We start from the raw sequence: 19,123 nt of genomic DNA on the forward strand, positions 1-19,123 counted from the left end.
AACGTTGTCCAACTCATACTGTCGTTGGAATTATATATATTTTCTGTTTCTTCCATGCTCTCGTGTACCGACACGTTAGGGCTCTCATTGCTATTCCCATGTGAGTGAGAGCTTCCTTCCGATCACTTTCTCTAGCAGAGGTTAAAATGCAATGTCAAAATCACAAGACAGATCCTCAGCCCAACAACTGGGCAGTCAAAGTCGAGCAATTATTAGCTATATCTATATCTGCAACTTTAAACCTGTCAAGACAGAGTTGCTAGACCAAGATCTACGTGGGAAAAACTGACAGGCAGGAAATGCTTATACCCTTTCTTCAGGACCAGTTACCACCACGACTCTGCAACCTGCCAAAACAACTATAGTGCATGGAGATATGATCATATCCTTACATTATAAACTGAATTATTATTTGTTTGCACATTATTGTTTTCAACTTTTATATTTGTTTTATTATACTATTAATATGGGAAAGTTATTCTCTAAATTATGATTATCAGTTCATACCAGGTGAAACAATAGGATAGAATATCCAAGTATAAAAAGAGGTGGAAACTGGAAAGATATTATAAATAATAGTACAAATGCATTGTGTACTCTGAGGGCAAATCTATGAAGAGTATCGAAGTAGTAATGTATTTGTTCGGTGGTAAAGCCCATTTCATATTCATCTTCATCTTCCTTCTCGTACACTCTCATTTACATGGAGTCAGTTAGCAGCAAATTGCCAAGACTATTGGAGGTCTTCTTGCTTGCCAAGACTCTTAATCCAAGCCAGTTAGCAGCGAATTGCAGTTTAGTCCTCCCCTAGAGAGTGACAAACCTAATGCAGAGGAGGTTTTAGTGAGGGAGTCTAGGCTTGACTTGCAAGAGAAAGAAGGGTGTGCCGAGCAAGGGACAGTTGTTTTCCATGTAGATACTAAAAACTACTAAGCTAGAATATGTCCATGTGACGAAAAACACAATTCTAGAACCAAAGCTTGTACAATTAAGTGAAAAGTGGTGACCACTTGATGGTTCATACCCAATTGATCACTCAAAGAAATCCAAAGTGGCAAGGCCAATGCGATAGCTCACGTGTCGTATACAGATTATTTGACAGAATAGAGGATCTTCTCCCAGAAGACCACGTATTGGATCTACCAGACACTAGGGTAAGGATTTGTACTCACATTCCTATGGGGAAACCAACGAAAGATCTTTTCTACCTAACTTTAATGGATTCAGAGACAAGCAATATCCTTAAGAGTCAGTCGCAAGATCAAGATCCACACAGCCACAGAATGATATATCCGAGACACTTGTCTCCCTCTTCTAATGTCTTGTCACTATAGTTGTGCTCGTGGGTGGCCAACGGCACTAACTTGCTTTAATTTCACTCTCTTTTCGGTCCTTTTACCCTTCAGGGTAGTCCGGCCTTCTTGTGGTGTGATTCCTGCTTCATCAGGAATGGTTGTTTTTGCTTTCTTGCCATGTGTAATTAACTTTGTACAAACCTAGAGCTTCGGTGAAACTGATTCTTATCTCTTTAAGTAGAGAAATTCCAAAAGCAGCTTCCAGTTTCATATTGACAATAATTATTCTCATTAGATTTCATACGGTTCCATCAAGTGCTACCTCAGTCTAGATAGATAGAGAGATAGATGTATGTATGTATGCAGAAACAGATAGATAGATAAATGTATGTAGAAAGAGATTGTGTAATTGAGGTTACAAGCAAGCAATTTATAAGCTCCATTTAAAGAAGGATCAGCTTCAAACGGATGCACAAAACAACTCAGTGCATAGCAAGGAGGACACCCTAAGACATCCAGCCACCCTAATTAGTATGAAATAGACAATATATGCTTCTACTAAAGGACAAAATGCAATACTTACTAATGAGGAAACATTGTTTTGATACCCTCAGTTGAGAATGTAATTAGGATTTATTATGGGGCACCCCATTGCAGCATGAGGTCTCTGACTCAAGATATATAATTAGGATAACCTTTAGAGCCATCAAATTGGTAATTTAAGTTTCTAAGATTAGGTCTAAAGAGACATTTTGAAAGGATTCTGGTCTAGCCACAATCGACAAAGAAAATTTTGTGTACTATTGGATCATAATAATCTCTCTCTCTCTCTCTCCCTCTCTGATATTGTTATCGTTCTCTTACCTAACAGTGATTTATGAATATTTGACATTCTAATTCATTGACAGGGTTTGCTTTATTTAACTTTCCATTTTCTGTAAATGAACCACGACATAAACATCATTTTTTTTTTCTGTTTGGTGTACAGAATCACATCATCATTATTATACTTTACCATCATCAAGTTAACTCAACAACTTGCACAGCCTGATTACATAGAAGAATATGTATAGTATACCATTAGTCCATTACTTCAATCTTTCTACTGGAACAGCAGATCTACTAGAACATCCCAAGAAATTATCTTGTATCCTTGAATTTGATCACATTTTTCAGATTCCTTAATATAAACATAAATAAATAACCATACACAAGGGCAAAATATGCTAATTAATGAAATCAAGGACTTACACACACACATCTATATATATAGTATGTATGTATGAAATCAGCAAGGACAAATGCACTATATATATATATATATATATATATAATGAGAGTATTCGAGTGTGTGATTAGTTCCCATATCAATGTCAATGGATGTACTATCTATTCTATTTTCTAGGATTATTTAGTGTAAGTGTTGTCATCAACTGTGTGATTAATTAGTGCCAAAGCCCAAAAGCATAGCTTCAATGAAAATAAGGACAAAAGAATACTATAGGTAGTGGGGTGGGTGTCCTCAACTGTTTTATTTGATTAGTTCCACTTAATATGTAGTGCATAGTTCTATTAAAATCAAAGATAGTATTTTAGACTGTTAGTAAATAAATGCTTTTAATTGTTCTTAATTATCATTAGAGCCTAATAGACAGTAACAACTTACAAGCCACAGTACTAATCAGAAGTCTCTCTCTCCATTCACGCATTTATGTTTCAAAAGTAGCACCATTCATTGTAAGTATCCCATGCAAGCATCTCTCTTGTTTTCCATCTCAATTGAAAATTTATAGGAAAATTTAAAATAAAAGGCAAATAACTCCTTTGGCTCAGTTTAGAAGGAGTACAAATACAAATATATAGAGTGCAAAACCTTACATTTCGTATTATTTTGTACATATTTGTATTTGTACTCCTTCCAAACTGAGCCTTTGTGACATTTGTAGTACCACTGTACATGCCTTCTGCTCTGCTAGTACCTCAAATTGGACATAGTGGTTATACTGTGTACATGGTAACTTTCACAGATGCTTTTAGTTGTTCTTAATTGTAGTTAATCAGAGCCTCATTTTTTAATTTTTTTAGTAAATCTACATCATTTGATACTTACACATCTTCTGTTACATTCACAAGTTGCATGGTTGGGAAATGGGGGAAGTGTAATTTCTACATCTTGAGGATATGAAAAGTAAAACATCATCTGGCAGGTTCATTTCTCTCCATGTATGCCTTAATTTCTTGCCCAACGAATTTTAAAAAATAGACAAGGTCTGCAACCAATAACCTTCATTTTGGAATAGACAAGTGTATAAATTCATACGTACTTCGCCCAATATTAGATGTGTACTGCTATGAGTTTGTACACAACATGGAGTAACATGAGGTCCATAAAGGAGTAAGTCTTGTTACAACTGTGTGAGGAACTCCAATGGGTTATCTGATCTACCCCACAATTGTCCTTCACCAATTGGACAAATTGATTCTTTGTCCTTCCTCTGATGCAACATATTGTCTAGATCATAAGTTTGTAATCACTTCCTGGATCAAAACTAAAATTATAACTATGGAGATTCTCAATGTGAGGAACATTATGAGGGGAAAAAATAGTTGCAATTATTTTAGGACCACTACTACTGTCCATGAGCTTGGAGCCATTAATTCTGGCCTGGAAAGTATCTGTTCACAACAATTATCAGAAATTAATGTTCCCATGATGTCGTATTCAACACTAGCATCGATTGCTTAAATGGTAGGATTCAATAACTATAGGACACTTGTTCCTACATTTGAATCATTAATTAATGCAGCTATAGTTTCCAAGTTTGAAAATAACAATTTCTTTCTTCCATTATAAAGAGATTGATCACATTTTAGGCTTTTTGTCCAATTAAACTTGGTAAAATTTCAAAATGAAGTCTTAAGATACTTCCTCATATTGTTGACAATGACTATGGTAAAGATGAATAACTGAGAAATATCAAATGGATAACTGAGAATATGGAATCATTTATGTTGATATTGTTGATTATATAAAGGAGAGTTATTCAATTACATTATCAGTTGTACTTTAATATATTTATTTTCTAATTGTCATAAATATGTCATCTAGTAAAGTATTTAGTTACTATGCTAAACATGCCACGCTATTAAGCTTCTGGATGCATTTCTCCATAGAACTGTGGATGACAGTGATTACATAGATGTATTGTCTATGCTTAACAAGCTTGTATTCTTGGGTGCCTTGTCAAGAACGATTCCTTGTACTGAAGCTTACAGGTGGCTCAGAAACATGCGCTAAAGAGATTCATCATGTGAAGCACAGTTCAAAAATATTTTAAAGATGGGAGACCGATATATTCGAGGGCAAATGTGAATTCATTTAATTCTAAACAAGATCACTCTGAGTCAAATCAGAACCTTCTTATCCCCTTGAAAGGAGAGTCATGTCAAGTCAAAAGATATTGTGGCCAATATTCAAGGATTTTGATTCCATGAGTTTTGCAGGTTTCTGTCAAACAAAAAGCAAAAAAACTTTTGGAGGAACTCAAGGGAATGACTCTCAGAAATTGCAACCAAGCAAGATAGGATTAATCCCATTACAAGAAGTTTGTTAGTTAACATTATCGCGTTAATGGAAATGAAGCTTTTAAGAAGAGTTCGATCTTCAAAGAAAGAGAGATCCATCATCTGATACTATATATATAAGAGATTCTGTGTCTCATTAACTGTACTCTTGGAGATTTATATGACTCCAATTTTATGTCATAATCATTTTTTTACATTCTTCTGAGAAGTAATACCGATGTAACAAGTATCCTGCACTTTTTTATTTCATACAAGAATCATACTGTTTGATTTTTTTGTCAATTTCTTTAATTGCACTGTAATGCATGAAATTTTAATGATGATAGCAAGAATCATCATAAGAACAACAGTCACTAACGACGACAATGGCAGCGACAACAACAAAAACAACTATCATGCGCGCCCAAAACATAAGAATGATATTTATCCTTCTGTAATTTCGATTTCTTAAGACGAAAGGAATTCATTCCTTCCTTCCACAGGGTGGGAAACCATGGGAGATCCAAACCTTGCATCTTCTAGAGTCAACTTGGATTAACAATATGCTTAATACCTTTGTTCCTTCTTCAAATCAACTCATACCCCACATTCTGTTTCACATTTCCTCTACTAGTAATGTCCTCTTATTATCCTGAAGATTAACTATTAAAGACAAAAAGCATAATGATTCTCAATGTCAAGTGGCTGCATGCATAATATGTAGGGGTGTCAATTGGACTGGATTTGGTCCGGTTCAATGTGAGTCCATTACAAATGGATCAGGCCTAATCCAATCCAATAATGAATATTTTGGACCAGTCCAACTCAATGTCTGAACCGTCCAATCTTCGAATTTGATTTAATTTAAATTGGTTCTAATCCAAACTGGTCCATTAACACCTATTTTCTTATCTTCTATCAATGGACTAGATATTGGTTCAATCCAACCTAATTCAATATAAATTCATTACAGGTGGACCAGGTCCAATCCATTCCAATAAATACTTTGGACCATTAAATCGGGACTGGTCGAATTCAATATGTCTTGTTAGTCCCCTCCAATCCAAAACCAATCCATTAATTGACACCCCTAATAATATGGAATTCACATAAGAAACATGGACCAATTCTAGGCTGCACCATATCTGCTACAAGTCAGAAAAGAAGAAATGTGATGCAAGCAGAATACAAAACCTGTATTGTGCAGACAACAAAAAAAAATCTTTGAAAAAACCTAAAAGCAAAGAAAAGATAATAAAAAGCACAAAGCCAAAGAGATTCAGGCTGCTATAAATTTTTGGGAAAGATATATGGTTAGGCATATATCGGATTCTAGAACTCATGTCATTTGACCCTCATTAAGCAACTAGAGCCAAAAAGTTGACACTGAGCGCAGTTACACATTTGCCCTTCCGAGTCTCTGACCAAAAGGACACCGGCCATATTCAAAACTTCTAGACGAATTTCATTTATAAAGTGTCATCACCAGACCTGTAGCTTTCAAAGTCCCCCTAATGTTCCAACTATGGTAATTGGGTATTGACCAAACCAATCTATGAGTAGCACATGGATTCCCAAATAAGTGTTTATTGTGGCAAGAAAATGACAAAACAGTCAAACCATATTGGTGGGTCAAGGAAGTTAGATTGGCAGAGTATCCCCACAAGTCACTAGCAGCCTTAAAAGAAATTCTATGATTGAGCATGCTCTACAGAAATAAAGATGCTCTTAGTCTTGGTTTTTTAGTCTTAGTCTCCATCAATTTAAGACTTGTGGGAAACCTCCCCATTTTATTCTTATTGTGATCTTTAGAAAATAACATTCAAAAGCAAGACCTTGAACAATGATCTTAAGCTATATACCAAGTCATGACTTTCACTTGAAGCAAATAGAAAGGAAAGGTGCACTCTTTAACAACACAAGCTTCAATATTTCAGAAGCCCATGAAAAGGAAGTCTTGAGCTTGAGACTTGGAAGAATGTTTATTAGTTTATTATTCCTTTTCTCTTCCCATGCACTTTTGTATGTGTAAATTAGGTCTAGCTTATTATTCATTTATTTCTTCATTCCTAGCTTTCTTCAAAAGCAGCTTATTGATGAGAGCAGCTAAACACTTAGATAGATGAAGCTCAATTACCCAATGCTAGATCATATCCAATGAAGAAAGAAAACCCAAGATATTAATCTTGAAAGTGTTTGGGCTTTGTGGTAGTAGGACTGGAAGTACAAAAATGTTGTCACAAGCACATGGCATGGTCGGCAACATAGTATGATACTGATGACATGAATTTCTTTACTTTTATAAGGTAGGTAAAGCTAGAGATATTCTATATTCAAGAACCATCACCTCTTTTTGTTCTCTAATTTTTTTATTTATTTAGGCTATAGTTATTATTATTACAAAGGATTCATCTGTTTCCCAAGTAATGAAAAGAGGGAAGTACAAATTTTACTACCTCTGATTTGGCTTTTACACTGGTTGGTTCAACACTGTTTTAGACAGTGTAGCAAGTACAATTTTACCTTTGGGTCCACCATTTTACTCCATTTCTATGTAAAAGAAATTGGTCAGTAGTTTTTTTTAAAGAAATTCACTTATTTCGTCATGAATTCACCCCACTTAGTGCGTTATGATGCACACCTTAATGGGTTCCAAAAAGAAGATCAATTAACAATGTGAAAATTTGACTTGATATGAGGATGTTAAGACTATGGTGGTTCTCTCTTGTCCTCTCACTATGGATTATGAGTTTCTCTGTATACCAGCTGTGTCACACAAATAGCTCATCATCTTCTTCATATATATTAAAGTCTTTCCATATCTCCCAACTTTATTACACAAAACTATAATTTAAAAAAGGCTTTGAGGCGAGGCACTGACACACCTTGAGATGAGGCGGAGCCAAAACGCCTATCCTCCTCATGAAGCATATGCCGCATGTAAAGGGCTACAAAATTAAAAAAATGAAAAAAAAATAATATATATTAATCACAAATTTACAGTGCTCTCTAAAATTCAAGAAAGCTTAATTATTTAGTTGAATATTAAAAAAAGCAAAACAATTTAAAGTCAAAAATCTCTCATAAAATATTTTTTCTAACACAGAAAAAATCTTCCATTTTTTCATAGTAAATGAAAATTTTATTAAAGAAGAAAAAGAAAGAAGTACAAAGCAAAAGCTGGCCCAACATGAAAAAATGGTAGGACCCACTAATTTACAAACTAAAAATAATAGTTATGAATTTTATTTAATAAAAATTAAAAATAAAATATCAATATAAAAAAAACAATTTTGCCAAATAATTTTGAGAGAAAGACAGTTCAGACCAATTGGGTCGTGTCACCCATGGCCCGATACGAATTTGGATTGGCCTGGCCCGGCCCGGCACGATGGTTCGTGATGTGTTGGGCCTAGGGTTTTAGGTCCATGGGCCAGCACGACATGGCACAACCGAGTGGGCTGTACCACCCACAGCCTACGGGCTGACACGACCCATATATTAGTTATATATATTTTATATATATTTATATACATTTATATAACATTATATAAATTATAATTATATAATAATATATAGTATATAATATATTAATAAAATAAATAATTTTTTTTAATTTTATTATACTAATTTATTTAATTATTGTATATATAAGCAATTGTATACACAAAATTCATATAAATATAAAATTTTAAGTTTTTTGTCAATTTTTTTTAAATAAATAGCTTTGGCCCAATGCACGGCCTGACCTGGCCTAAGGCTTGACCCACCGGCCAGCTCGGCCCACGACACAGCACGAAATGGGCCCACATGGGCTTGGGCCGTGGGCTATGCTGGGTCGACCCCAAATTTTTTCATCGGGAGGGTGCCCTGGCCCACGACAGCCCGCGAGCTGCCCACAAGTTGTGCCATGCCGGCCCGACACGATTCACTTTACACTTCTAGGCCCAAAGTATTATTGGGGTAGGTGCCAGCTCGGAATTGATGCCAACTCATGGGCGAGCGTTGGTACATAGAGTGGGTTGTTCATATTTTGAATGTTTATAGTTCTACAATGAAAATCAGAAATCTACATTGGGTCTTTCCGTACTTTTCCGAAAAAATTTTATCCACTCCCAATTACTTACTAGCTATTTAGTTCTTATAAATTCCCTAATCTAATTATAATCAACCAAAATACCCCTATATAGGCATTTTATGGAAAATGTAAAAATAAAAATCACAAACCATTTGGACTTGGGGTCCTTTCTGACAAAACCCCCTTTTGCTCCTATTAATTCTTTCATTTAGCTACATATAATAAAGTAACTACGAAAATTAATTATGGCCAAAAAATATAAAGAAATTATATAAATAAATTTATTATATATATAATTTATATGAATAAACTAAGAAATATGCAAACTATTTAAATATATTATTTTACATGGGTGATTAAAAGAGGGTTATAACCATAAAATAAACTAAAAAGTAAAATTTCAAAAGCTAATGCACTGGAATATATAAAAATTATATTTAATACATTTTATCTGATTTTATGCCTCACCTCCCCCTTTAGTCTTTTATAGCCATGCATAAAACTAAAACCTCCTTGCATGAGTGGTTTCGCTTAATTATAAGAAGCTGTTGCTATAGTAGGAGTCTGCTGACCCCAAAGGCCGGCCCACTGAGATCCTGACCTGTAAATATTTGGCATTTGTCTTTACATTGTGTGTATTATACACTAAATTCTATTATCTGAAATCATTAAAAGCATATATATATATATATATGCTCTACTTCCTTTCATAAAGGTTTTCCACATCAGCTCTCAAATCACTTGGCTACATCAGTGGATCCTCTAGAGTAGGACTGGTTCTGTAGTCAATTCATATCATCTATATTCTCCCTTTTTTTCTGTCATCTTTCTTTTATTTTTTTCTTTTTTGATCGGTGGGAGGGGGGCCTCAACTCTACTGTCCTCGAAGCTTTTCATTTTTAGTCTACATTAAGGAGAAAATTGCAGTAGCCTAGTACCTAGTATAGACAATTAGTGGGAAATCTTTTTGAACATGAACATCAAAGTAGTAGAATTCATGTATGATATTTACTGAACAGAATAAAGGCTTAATTAGCTCCTATAACTCTAACCATTAGCATTTTCTAAAGAGGGTATCCATGTTTTTCAACCGTTCAAAAAGTTGATGCAATCTTTTTGTTAATGAAATTGTCTAACACAGTTGATTTTTGCTGTTAAAAATCTTCAGAACGGGTAAAAACTGAACGTTTCAGAGATTGTTAGTTTGCTGCAGAAAGCTACTCTCCAACATGAGTACAAATCCGTGATGGTAATTTATTCGACTTATATATGGCATGTTGGTCTGCTCTAATGTCTGACATCTGAAAGTGTAATAATTATATTAAGAGGTATATTAGTATTGGCAAATTTTTCTTTCCTCTGAATTCTGAATTTTATTCTTAATTCTGAATTCTGAAAATTGTTAAATGTTCATTTTAAGTACATATATGAAAATCTTTATTGGTGTTTTGAGAGTATCATTAGAAAACAAAAAGTTGTAAGAATCAACTTTAAGAGATAGAGATACGAGGAAGTCAACACCCATTTTCCTCTTAAAATTATAAAATTTTTCTTAAGAGATAAGAGTTAAGACAAAACGAACAAGCCCTTACACTCACGATATTAAATTTAAAAACCCATTATATATCCACAATTAATATTGATAATTAAATATATGTTTGTCATCAAGAACAATTAATTAACTAATCCAGAATCATGAGCCAAGTTTTCTTCCCTACACGGCAAGGCTTTTCTGGGCTGAAATCTGCCACACCAGAGAAGAGGTTGACATGGGAGACGTGTGGTCCTTCTTCTGTGCATCCACTAAACTCCTAATTAACTAGAAGAACTAAAAGCGACGTAGATCTGATTACTACACCATTCTCTAACAAACCTTTTCTGCTTGCTTTCCTTGTAGCCACAGGAATCATTGGTTGTCTTTTTCTTCTTGACTGAAAGTAAGGTTTCTTGATCAGTTCAGCCAAATAAATGGCCGCCGGCCGGGCCTCCCTGAGAGAGACTAGCTACCCTCCAACTCACGGACCAAGACACAAAAATAGTTTATGGTATCTGATTTCTTTTGTATTTTAAGCAACACATTTCGGTGGGCTGAGAATCGTATTTGATGAGGGTCCCTACCTGGCTTCATACCCATTAAAATAAACAAATGAAAAAGAAAACAAAAGCTAGATTGCAAACAGTTAGCTCTTAAGCTTATTCCCGTCCTTGTCTGGAGAGATGCCAACCGTCTCACTTTTCAACCAACACTATCCATAAAAAGCTTACACATATATAGGAAAGTTCGGTAAAACTAAGGCTGGTCATCAGTAACTGAACCTGAGATCAACTTTACCTCTCCTCACAGCTGAATCCAACCGAAAAAAGAAAAAGCCCGAGACCCCCAGTTGTAGTCGACCCAGCTGATTTGTCTAAATTAAACGAGCTTAATTCCAGAAAAAGCAGTTTAGCTCTTGTTAGACTCGTGGTGACCTGAGCTGAGGGCCCCAACCAGGCAAGTTAAAGCTTAGCTTATTAAGACAGCCTATGCCCGACAAGAATTATTTCACCATTTTTAAATTCTCTGCACCATCCAAAACAAGAATATGAATTAATTGGTGCTTCACTATCATCTGACAGGCTCTAGGAGATTTTCTATAGCATATATATATATATAGGAAATTATCTAAACGAGGCTTCTTAATTAAGCAGTGGATCCCATGATCAAAGCTGTCTATAGTAATTATGGTCTATAATATTGGAAACAATTTCCTTAATTTCAGTCTCCAATAGCCATTCTTTCTTAAATTTTCACTGTGATTGTCTCCAACATTCTCATTATTAAGATGCTGCGTGGTGCCTTTCTTCTTCCATCAATTGGTCCAACTATTTCCCCCAGTCTCCAATTCTAAGAAAATTATATACTTTAGAAAAGTTACACTAATAATTTGAGGAATAGATTTCTAGTAATTAATTTTGCTTAATGGTGTCTTTGAACAACTTAAGCAACTTGATGAAAGCATTGAAGATAAGAGCAGGGAGAACATGGGTAAGAAGAGAGTGGGTTTTTGGGTGGCAAGAGACAGAAGGACAAGATTAGAGTGGAATGTAAGTGGGATAGGGAACATGATAAGAACAATATGTTATTATTTATAATCTTATAGGTTTGAGGATTCTAGATCAATTCTGTCCTACCAACCTCGATATCTAGGCCCTTAGTCTCCATGGTATGATGATGGGCTCATGACTTGGCTGTTGGGACGATCATGAGCAACCAAGTGGCACCAGACCAACTTGACCTATTTTTATTGGGTGTTTGTTATGTACCCTAGCCAATCAAATTCCATCAGGACTGTTGATATGGTCATGGTATTGATTTGTTATTGTCTTATTCACTTCACTTTACCCTTATTTTTTTAGGGGTAAATTAGAAAGACCCCCTTGTACTATGGTGTTAGTGAGAAAAACCCCCCTAAACTTTAATCATATGACAAATACTCCCCTAACTGTTAAGTCAGATGACGGAATGTATTAAATTACCAAAATACCCATCAAAGCTTTCTGAATTTTCTTTTCATTGCCCTTTTCACTTAAAAAAGCCTTTTTCCCTTAGAAAAAAAACTTTTCTCCTAATTTATCAATCCAATCCAATAATTCCAATATCTCATAGCTAGTCATGCTTAAGATCAAATGTAGGGAAAGCTCCACTCTTTCCCTTTGAATGATATATCCAAATCGTTGAAATCCTTGCAACCCTTCATGGTTTCAGTTTCTTTCTTTCTAAAAATTACAATTAGGTCTTCTAAGCACATGAAGACAATGGCTTACAGATCCTCCTCATCTGCTCCGATGCTATTTACATGGAGTCTTTCCCTTTCGTATGGGGTTTCTAGTGTTTTTAGTTTGGTGATTTAGAAAAAAAAAGGGTAATTTGGGAATTTAAAAAACATCGAATAGTTAAATGAAAATCTAATTTGAATTTATATAACTGATAGAATACTAATGGAAGGGGTTTTTGTCTAACGGCTAAAGTTTAGGAGCATCTTTGTTGCAAATTAAAGTACAGGGGGGTCTTTGTCACTGACCCATAATACAAGGGGATCTTTGTAATTTACCCTTTTTTTAATTTATGGTCAGTTTCCTTCTAGAGGACATATAATAACCAAGATTTGGTTCTTCAGCACAAATGAGTGACTAGCTCACTAGGCCCCATTTGGTGTGTCTTTTCGCATAGGCTATTGGCTTTTTAGAAGCCTAGCAGCCCGTGTTTTCGTCTTTTCACGTTTTGGCTAGGAAAAGATTTAGCCGCCAAAAGCTGCAGCCTCGAAAAAACGCAGAAAGCCCATTTCAGACTATTTTTGGAAAGCTTCTAAATAAAAGTTTTCACTTTTTTTTGAACTTGTCTTCGCGTGAAAAGACGTGCAAAAATGTGCACCTTAACCAAATAATTTTTAAACTGTTAAGATCTTAATATAAAAGCTCACAACGTCTTTTGACTATCAGGTCAGTCAGAAGATCTTATAAAAAAATACTTGCCAAACAACCATCTGATTTACTCACTAATTTGAGGGTTTAGGCCAAATTACAGCTCACAAGAGCTGCAAAATTCAAAAGGGTCACTTAAACCTCGTAAACAAAGCAAAATGGTGTAATAATTTCCACAAAACGCTCAGCATGACATATATCAACATAGAAAGGGTGCATTCTAGCTTGTCTCAGTGCTGGGAACTGAAGCTCCACTGACCATTAAGTAAATAGATTAGAATAGCTAGCCTTTAAGTATTTTCTCCATTCCGACTGTCATCTCTCATATCCACTTCTCTGCTTTGTTAGGCCTTCAGAAAGGCCCAACGCAGGCCCCTACACACTCTCTCCAAGTAGAGTTAAAAATCTCTCTCTCTCTCTCCCTTCACCCCCCACCCACCCACTTCCACACCTACATTCACACTCCCATGTGAAAATCACGTGCACTGAGCTAGATCTGACCTCCATGACTCCTCCCCACCCACACTTAACTCTTTCCTCATGCAAATGAGAGGGGGCCAACCCACCGATCACTCTCCGATTGGAAAATTGATGCATCATGTACCATTTCTGACAACAGTGGATGCAATTGAGGGACATACCCGTAATAGTTGGGAAGTTTCATGGTTGTCTAAGGTCATTGCAGATGGAAATTAAATTTGCCACCAAAAATAGATGCCTACCTTTGAAATATCTTTATTCCAAAATGGCAAAACTATCCCCCATAAGGTCGACTGGTAAATTTCTTAAATTTGTACATGTTTGTCTTTGATGGAAAAGGAAGGAATGTGGTTGCACAGTTGTGCATGGGAAATGTGAAATCTCTCTTTCTTAGACCTTCTTTTACCATCCTCTTTTTTAGTTTATTTCTGCTTTCTTTGGCTACTTGTTGAAGGGGCCAGCAGGTTTCTTTCGGTATCTGGTACACAAACTCACTTCCACAGTGACAGGAATACGCCTAACTTACTAACTGGCAATTGGGGCTTTGTCACTTCAAGTTTGGCTTGTATAGTTCCATTAACAAAAGAACCCAAAAAGGAGAACTGAAAGAAAATTCCTGTACTCCCCCCTCCACCCAAGTAGACAGTCTTCTTACGGAGTCTCACTACTGAAGATGGGATTGACTAGCCGTCCAAACCTTCCCTTTAAATACTCCCCAACCTTTCAATCTCTTGGCCCTTCCATACCTCTCCCTTTCTTAGCTTCACTAGTAAACAACCCAGTAAGAGCTCTGCCTCTACTATTCTCCTACTATCTTCCTGCAAGAAAATATGAATTCACCACCTCTTGGTTTCCTTCGATCAAACAACACTATACTGCTAAGATGTCTCCTGGTCCTGTTGTTGAGCTGTATCACTGCCAGAACCAACGTTTCCTCCAACCTTCATCCAACCATTCCAACTGTCTTAGGCTCGGATTCCTCCAACATCCTTTCCTCACTCAAAGCACTGACTCTTGATGGGTATTTCAGCTTTGATGACCTTCACCATGCAGCCAGAGACTTTGGCAACCAATACAATTTCCTGCCATCAGCAATTCTACGTCCAAAGTCTGTTTCAGATATTGCCACAACTATAAAGCATGTCTTGCAACTGGGTCCCAGCTCAAAGCTTACAGTTGCAGCCAGAGGCCATGGCCATTCAACCCAAGGCCAGGCTCAAGCCCACAAAGGTATAGTCATCAACATGGAGTCGCTTCAGAGACGAAAAATGAAGGTTCACGCTGGAAAGCTCCCGTTTGTAGATGTTTCTGGCGGAGAACTGTGGATAGATATTCTGCATGAGACCCTTAGACATGGGCTTGCACCGAAATCTTGGACAGACTACCTCCATCTCACCGTCGGCGGCACCTTGTCCAATGCTGGGATAAGTGGGCAGGCGTTCCGGCATGGGCCCCAGATCAGTAATGTCTACCAGCTGGAGGTCGTTACAGGTTTGTCTCAACAAATAAAAAAAAAAAAAAAAAAGAAAAGGCAGACAAATGCAAGTTGTAACTTGTTCTTAGAATCAATATGTTTGACTCCAAACTCTGCCTGCAGGAAAAGGAGAAGTGGTAAGCTGTTCTGAGAATCAAAATGAAGACCTCTTTTACGGTGTTCTGGGGGGACTAGGCCAGTTCGGGATCATCACCCGAGCTACAATTGCCCTTGAACCTGCACCTAAAATGGTAACAGCTGAATATCCTTTCTCCTGAAAGGTGTGCATGCAGAAAGAATATTCGAATATGGCTATTTTTGTTAACACAGTTTATCACTTTCGACAGGTTAAATGGATTAGAGTTCTCTACTCCGACTTCTCTATATTTGTCAAGGACCAGGAGTATCTAATTTCCGCTGAGAATACATTCGACTATATTGAAGGTTTCGTAATAATAAACAGAACGGGTCTCCTAAATAACTGGAGATCCTCCTTTAATCCCCAAGACCCACTTCAAGCCAGCCGATTCAACTCCGATGGGAGAACTCTGTTCTGCCTGGAAATGACCAAAAACTTCAACCCAGATGAGACTGATGCCATGAACCAGGTAAGAAATGGAACCCCGCATCATATACTCCAGAAAAAACATGCAGAATGAATGCTTATCTCATCTGATCATCATCTCTTCCCCATGCCCTCTGGTTGCAGGAAGTTGAGAGCCTGTTGTCTCAGCTGAATTACATTCCGTCAACACTTTTCGTGTCAGAAGTCTCATACCTTGAGTTCCTAGACAGAGTGCATGTGTCAGAGCTAAAACTGCAATCAAAAGGGCTGTGGGAAATTCCACACCCATGGCTCAATCTTCTCATCCCCAGAAGCAAAATCCAGGAATTCGCTGCTGAGGTCTTTGGCAACATTCTTACAGACACAAGCAATGGTCCCGTCCTCGTCTATCCGCTCAACAGATCCAAGTACTAACTATACACGAATCATTAATTCACGAAAAGCGATAATTAAATTCCAGATTTCTAACCTGCTGCTGCTACTTCTTTCCTCCCCTTTTTGCAGGTGGAACAACAGAACATCTACAGTCATTCCAAACGAAGATATTTTCTACCTAGTAGCGTTTCTTTCCTCTGCAGCACCTTCTTCTACAAGGATGGAGGGCTTAGAGCACATTTTATTTCAGCACAAGAGAATTCTAGATTTCTGTGAAGCAACCCAAAATGGGATGAAGCAGTATCTGCCCCATTACACCATTCAGGAAGAGTGGCGAGCCCACTTTGGCCCTCGTTGGGAAGTCTTTGCACAGAGGAAATCTGCTTACGACCCTTTAGCAATTCTTGCTCCCGGCCAGAAAATATTCAAAAAGGCTACCAACTTCTCGTAACACAGGCCTACGACACTTGAATAGGTAGATCCAAGTGTAAATTTAATAAATCAAATTCATACTTTCTTTCCCGGGTCCCTACGACAATTGTAGTCTTGTAAGCAAAGAGGAGAGACCGTGGGACTACTGCTTGCCATTTTGTTCACAAGTTGCATGGACCAAATTTTCAAATATGAAATTAGTTATTTGACCTTCAACAGGATCAAAAAGCATCCAAACTTGTAAATTGTTGCTTACAAAATGAGTAAGTTGACCTTTCAAAGCATACAGGACTCTAAAATTGACGCTTCCTAAGGCTATTGACCTCAACTTTCTGTCTCTTACCAAACCAAACACAGCCTAACGTCTCCAGAGAACAAATGTAATACAATCTGTTGCATTAGCTTACCAAGAAGTTGTAACAGAAAAATTTAAGTAGGACGATTTAAGCAAACCGAATTTATATAATCATGTAATATAAGTATACTTCCAAGGACAAAGGCAACAAAAAGCAGAAGTCATTAGACGACTGAAATCTGACAATTGCTTGCATGTTTTATATACAACAAAAACCAGAACTCACTGAACCTTGGTTAAATAAACAACAGCATCAACTCTCTTCTGTCTCGGAAGCATCTTTCCACCCTAGACCTGGCCTGCATATTTCTCCCTGTGGTTCTTCATAATCTCGGGCATCACGAAGAGAAGCTTCAAAATCAGTTGAATCAATTGCGACGGGAAGAAAGCTACTGATGTCATCTCGGGCTCCAAAGCCACCAGCTCGGATAACATCATCAGGCATTATGGAGGCCTCCATGTTTACTTCCCCTAGAGTATCCCCTTCCCCTAATGCAGCATTACCTGCAACACTGTCCTCAATTTCGGTATCCATCATGTTAATTTCAACATCTTTGACATCGGATAGGTTTCTTGGGGCATCTTCCACATTCATCTCTTGATCATCAGATTCTACTACTTCATTTTGCATGCCGTCTTTATTCTTATCTGATGCAGAAGTAGAAAAAAAGCCTTATAAAACAGTTAATAGTCGAGAGAGAGAGAGAGAGAGAGAGAGAGATGATAAAGATGATAATCTTATCGAGGTCTCACCACAAGAGACAAAAAAATGCCTAGATCAAAACTAACCCCCTGTTTTATATATTGAAGCGCATTTCATGAAATTATAAAACAAAGCAAAATCGTGGATTTTAATTTTAACAAGTAATAATAAAGAGATTACACCTTTTGACTGTCAAACTTACTAGTTAGAACTTAGAAGCACCAAAACCCTTGATATAGTGCAAAACAAAACCATCAAAGATTTCTAAAATGACAAATATGTTAAAGATAATAACCAAAATTTTTCCTGCAACTAAATTAAAAATTAAAAAAGAGTTTGTTTAAGCTTGATGTGATGATAAAGTATTTCTCAAACTAATATATCAAATATTATAGTGATAGAACTACGTAAGCCTCATAGCAATTGGGGCAGGGACTTCATACGTGCCTGCTTTGATGCATTATCTTAGAGCCCTACTTAAAGGTTATTTCAAGGAATATTCTCAAACTCCACTTCAATTAAAATCCCAGGCCTTCCAACATAGATCAAATCATCTTTACAAGAAAGTAAAGATCTAACAATAAGACAAATATGGCTGTTTTGATTTCCAACACATCCTCAAATTCAGGTGGAGATGAAGGCGCTGACACGGAAGGAGGCCTCCAGTGTGCAATGCCCCCTTCCTAAAGTTTTAAAAGACATACAGTCTTACTATTGGTATATGAGATCAATCCTCTTAAAAACATTGAGATATCTTACTTCACCCCCACCCCCCCAAATACTGATCATACACAATCAATAATCTAAGGGTCTGTTTGGTTCGCAGCCAGAATCAGAATTGAAATCCTTTAGAATCGGAACCAGAATGGTCTATTCCCATAGCCTGTTTGGTTCAGATGGGAATCAGAATTGGAATTGGAATCAGCTGGAATGGGATCTCATTCCCAAGGGAGGAGGGAATGGTCATTCCCTCAAATGGGGGAATGCCATTCCACCAGGAATAGGAATGGGATTCTTATTCCGCTCAACCAAACGGTTGGAACAAGAATGGGCCATTCTGATTCGGATTCCAGACTCCTATTCCCACGATCCAAATGGGCCCTAAATTTTGTATGTCCCTTCATACCATCCACTGACCTGCAAGATAATTTTTTATTTAAATAAGAGAGGGACTTCTCTATTTCCACCCCTCGCTCTTTGTTTTAAGAAGGGATAGAGACAAGAGAGCGAGGGTTCGAGTTTTCGGTGCTCACAACAAAGTTTGTTTTGGAGGATGGGATTAGAGAACAAGACTTTTTTTTTGAGAGAGAGGGAGAGAGAGAAGAGAGCGAAAGATTTTCT

General features: G+C 36.9%; 2 protein-coding genes and 1 pseudogene across 6 annotated transcripts in view; 1 reads left to right on the forward strand and 2 right to left on the reverse strand.

Moving 5' to 3' along the window:
* Positions 1-11,086: 11,086 nt before the first annotated feature.
* Positions 11,087-11,184, reverse strand: LOC148802596 (U6atac minor spliceosomal RNA; annotated as a pseudogene).
* A 3,232-nt stretch (positions 11,185-14,416) lies between these two features.
* LOC104606255 (cytokinin dehydrogenase 1-like) lies at positions 14,417-17,008 on the forward strand. Its single transcript, XM_010271356.3, has 5 exons — positions 14,417-15,369; positions 15,476-15,603; positions 15,700-15,960; positions 16,062-16,324; positions 16,422-17,008. The coding sequence occupies exons 1-5, from the start codon at positions 14,709-14,711 to the stop codon at positions 16,741-16,743; spliced, it is 1,635 nt and encodes a 544-aa protein (XP_010269658.1). The 5' UTR covers positions 14,417-14,708; the 3' UTR covers positions 16,744-17,008.
* Positions 17,009-17,138: 130 nt separating this feature from the next.
* Positions 17,139-19,123, reverse strand: part of LOC104606254 (uncharacterized) — a 76,398-nt gene continuing 74,413 nt past the window's right edge. For all 5 annotated transcript variants that reach the window (XM_010271352.3, XM_088898144.1, XM_088898143.1 and 2 more), the window contains one exon: positions 17,139-17,727. In XM_010271352.3, coding sequence (XP_010269654.1) covers positions 17,333-17,727 — 395 coding nt within the window. In that variant the 3' untranslated portion in view covers positions 17,139-17,332. The remainder of the gene's footprint in view (positions 17,728-19,123) is intronic.

This window comes from Nelumbo nucifera, chromosome 2, assembly GCF_055504915.1.
Source record: "Nelumbo nucifera cultivar China Antique chromosome 2, China Antique-T2T, whole genome shotgun sequence".
Taxonomy (NCBI): Eukaryota; Viridiplantae; Streptophyta; class Magnoliopsida; order Proteales; family Nelumbonaceae; genus Nelumbo; species Nelumbo nucifera.

Coding starts and splice junctions, on each gene's coding strand:
- LOC104606255 (XM_010271356.3), top strand. CDS start 14,709: ATGAATTCACCACCTCTTGGTTTCCTTCGATCAAACAACACTATACTG. Junction 15,370..15,475: donor CCAGCTGGAGGTCGTTACAG/GTTTGTCTCAAC, acceptor CTCTGCCTGCAG/GAAAAGGAGAAGTGGTAAGC. Junction 15,961..16,061: donor AGACTGATGCCATGAACCAG/GTAAGAAATGGA, acceptor CTCTGGTTGCAG/GAAGTTGAGAGCCTGTTGTC.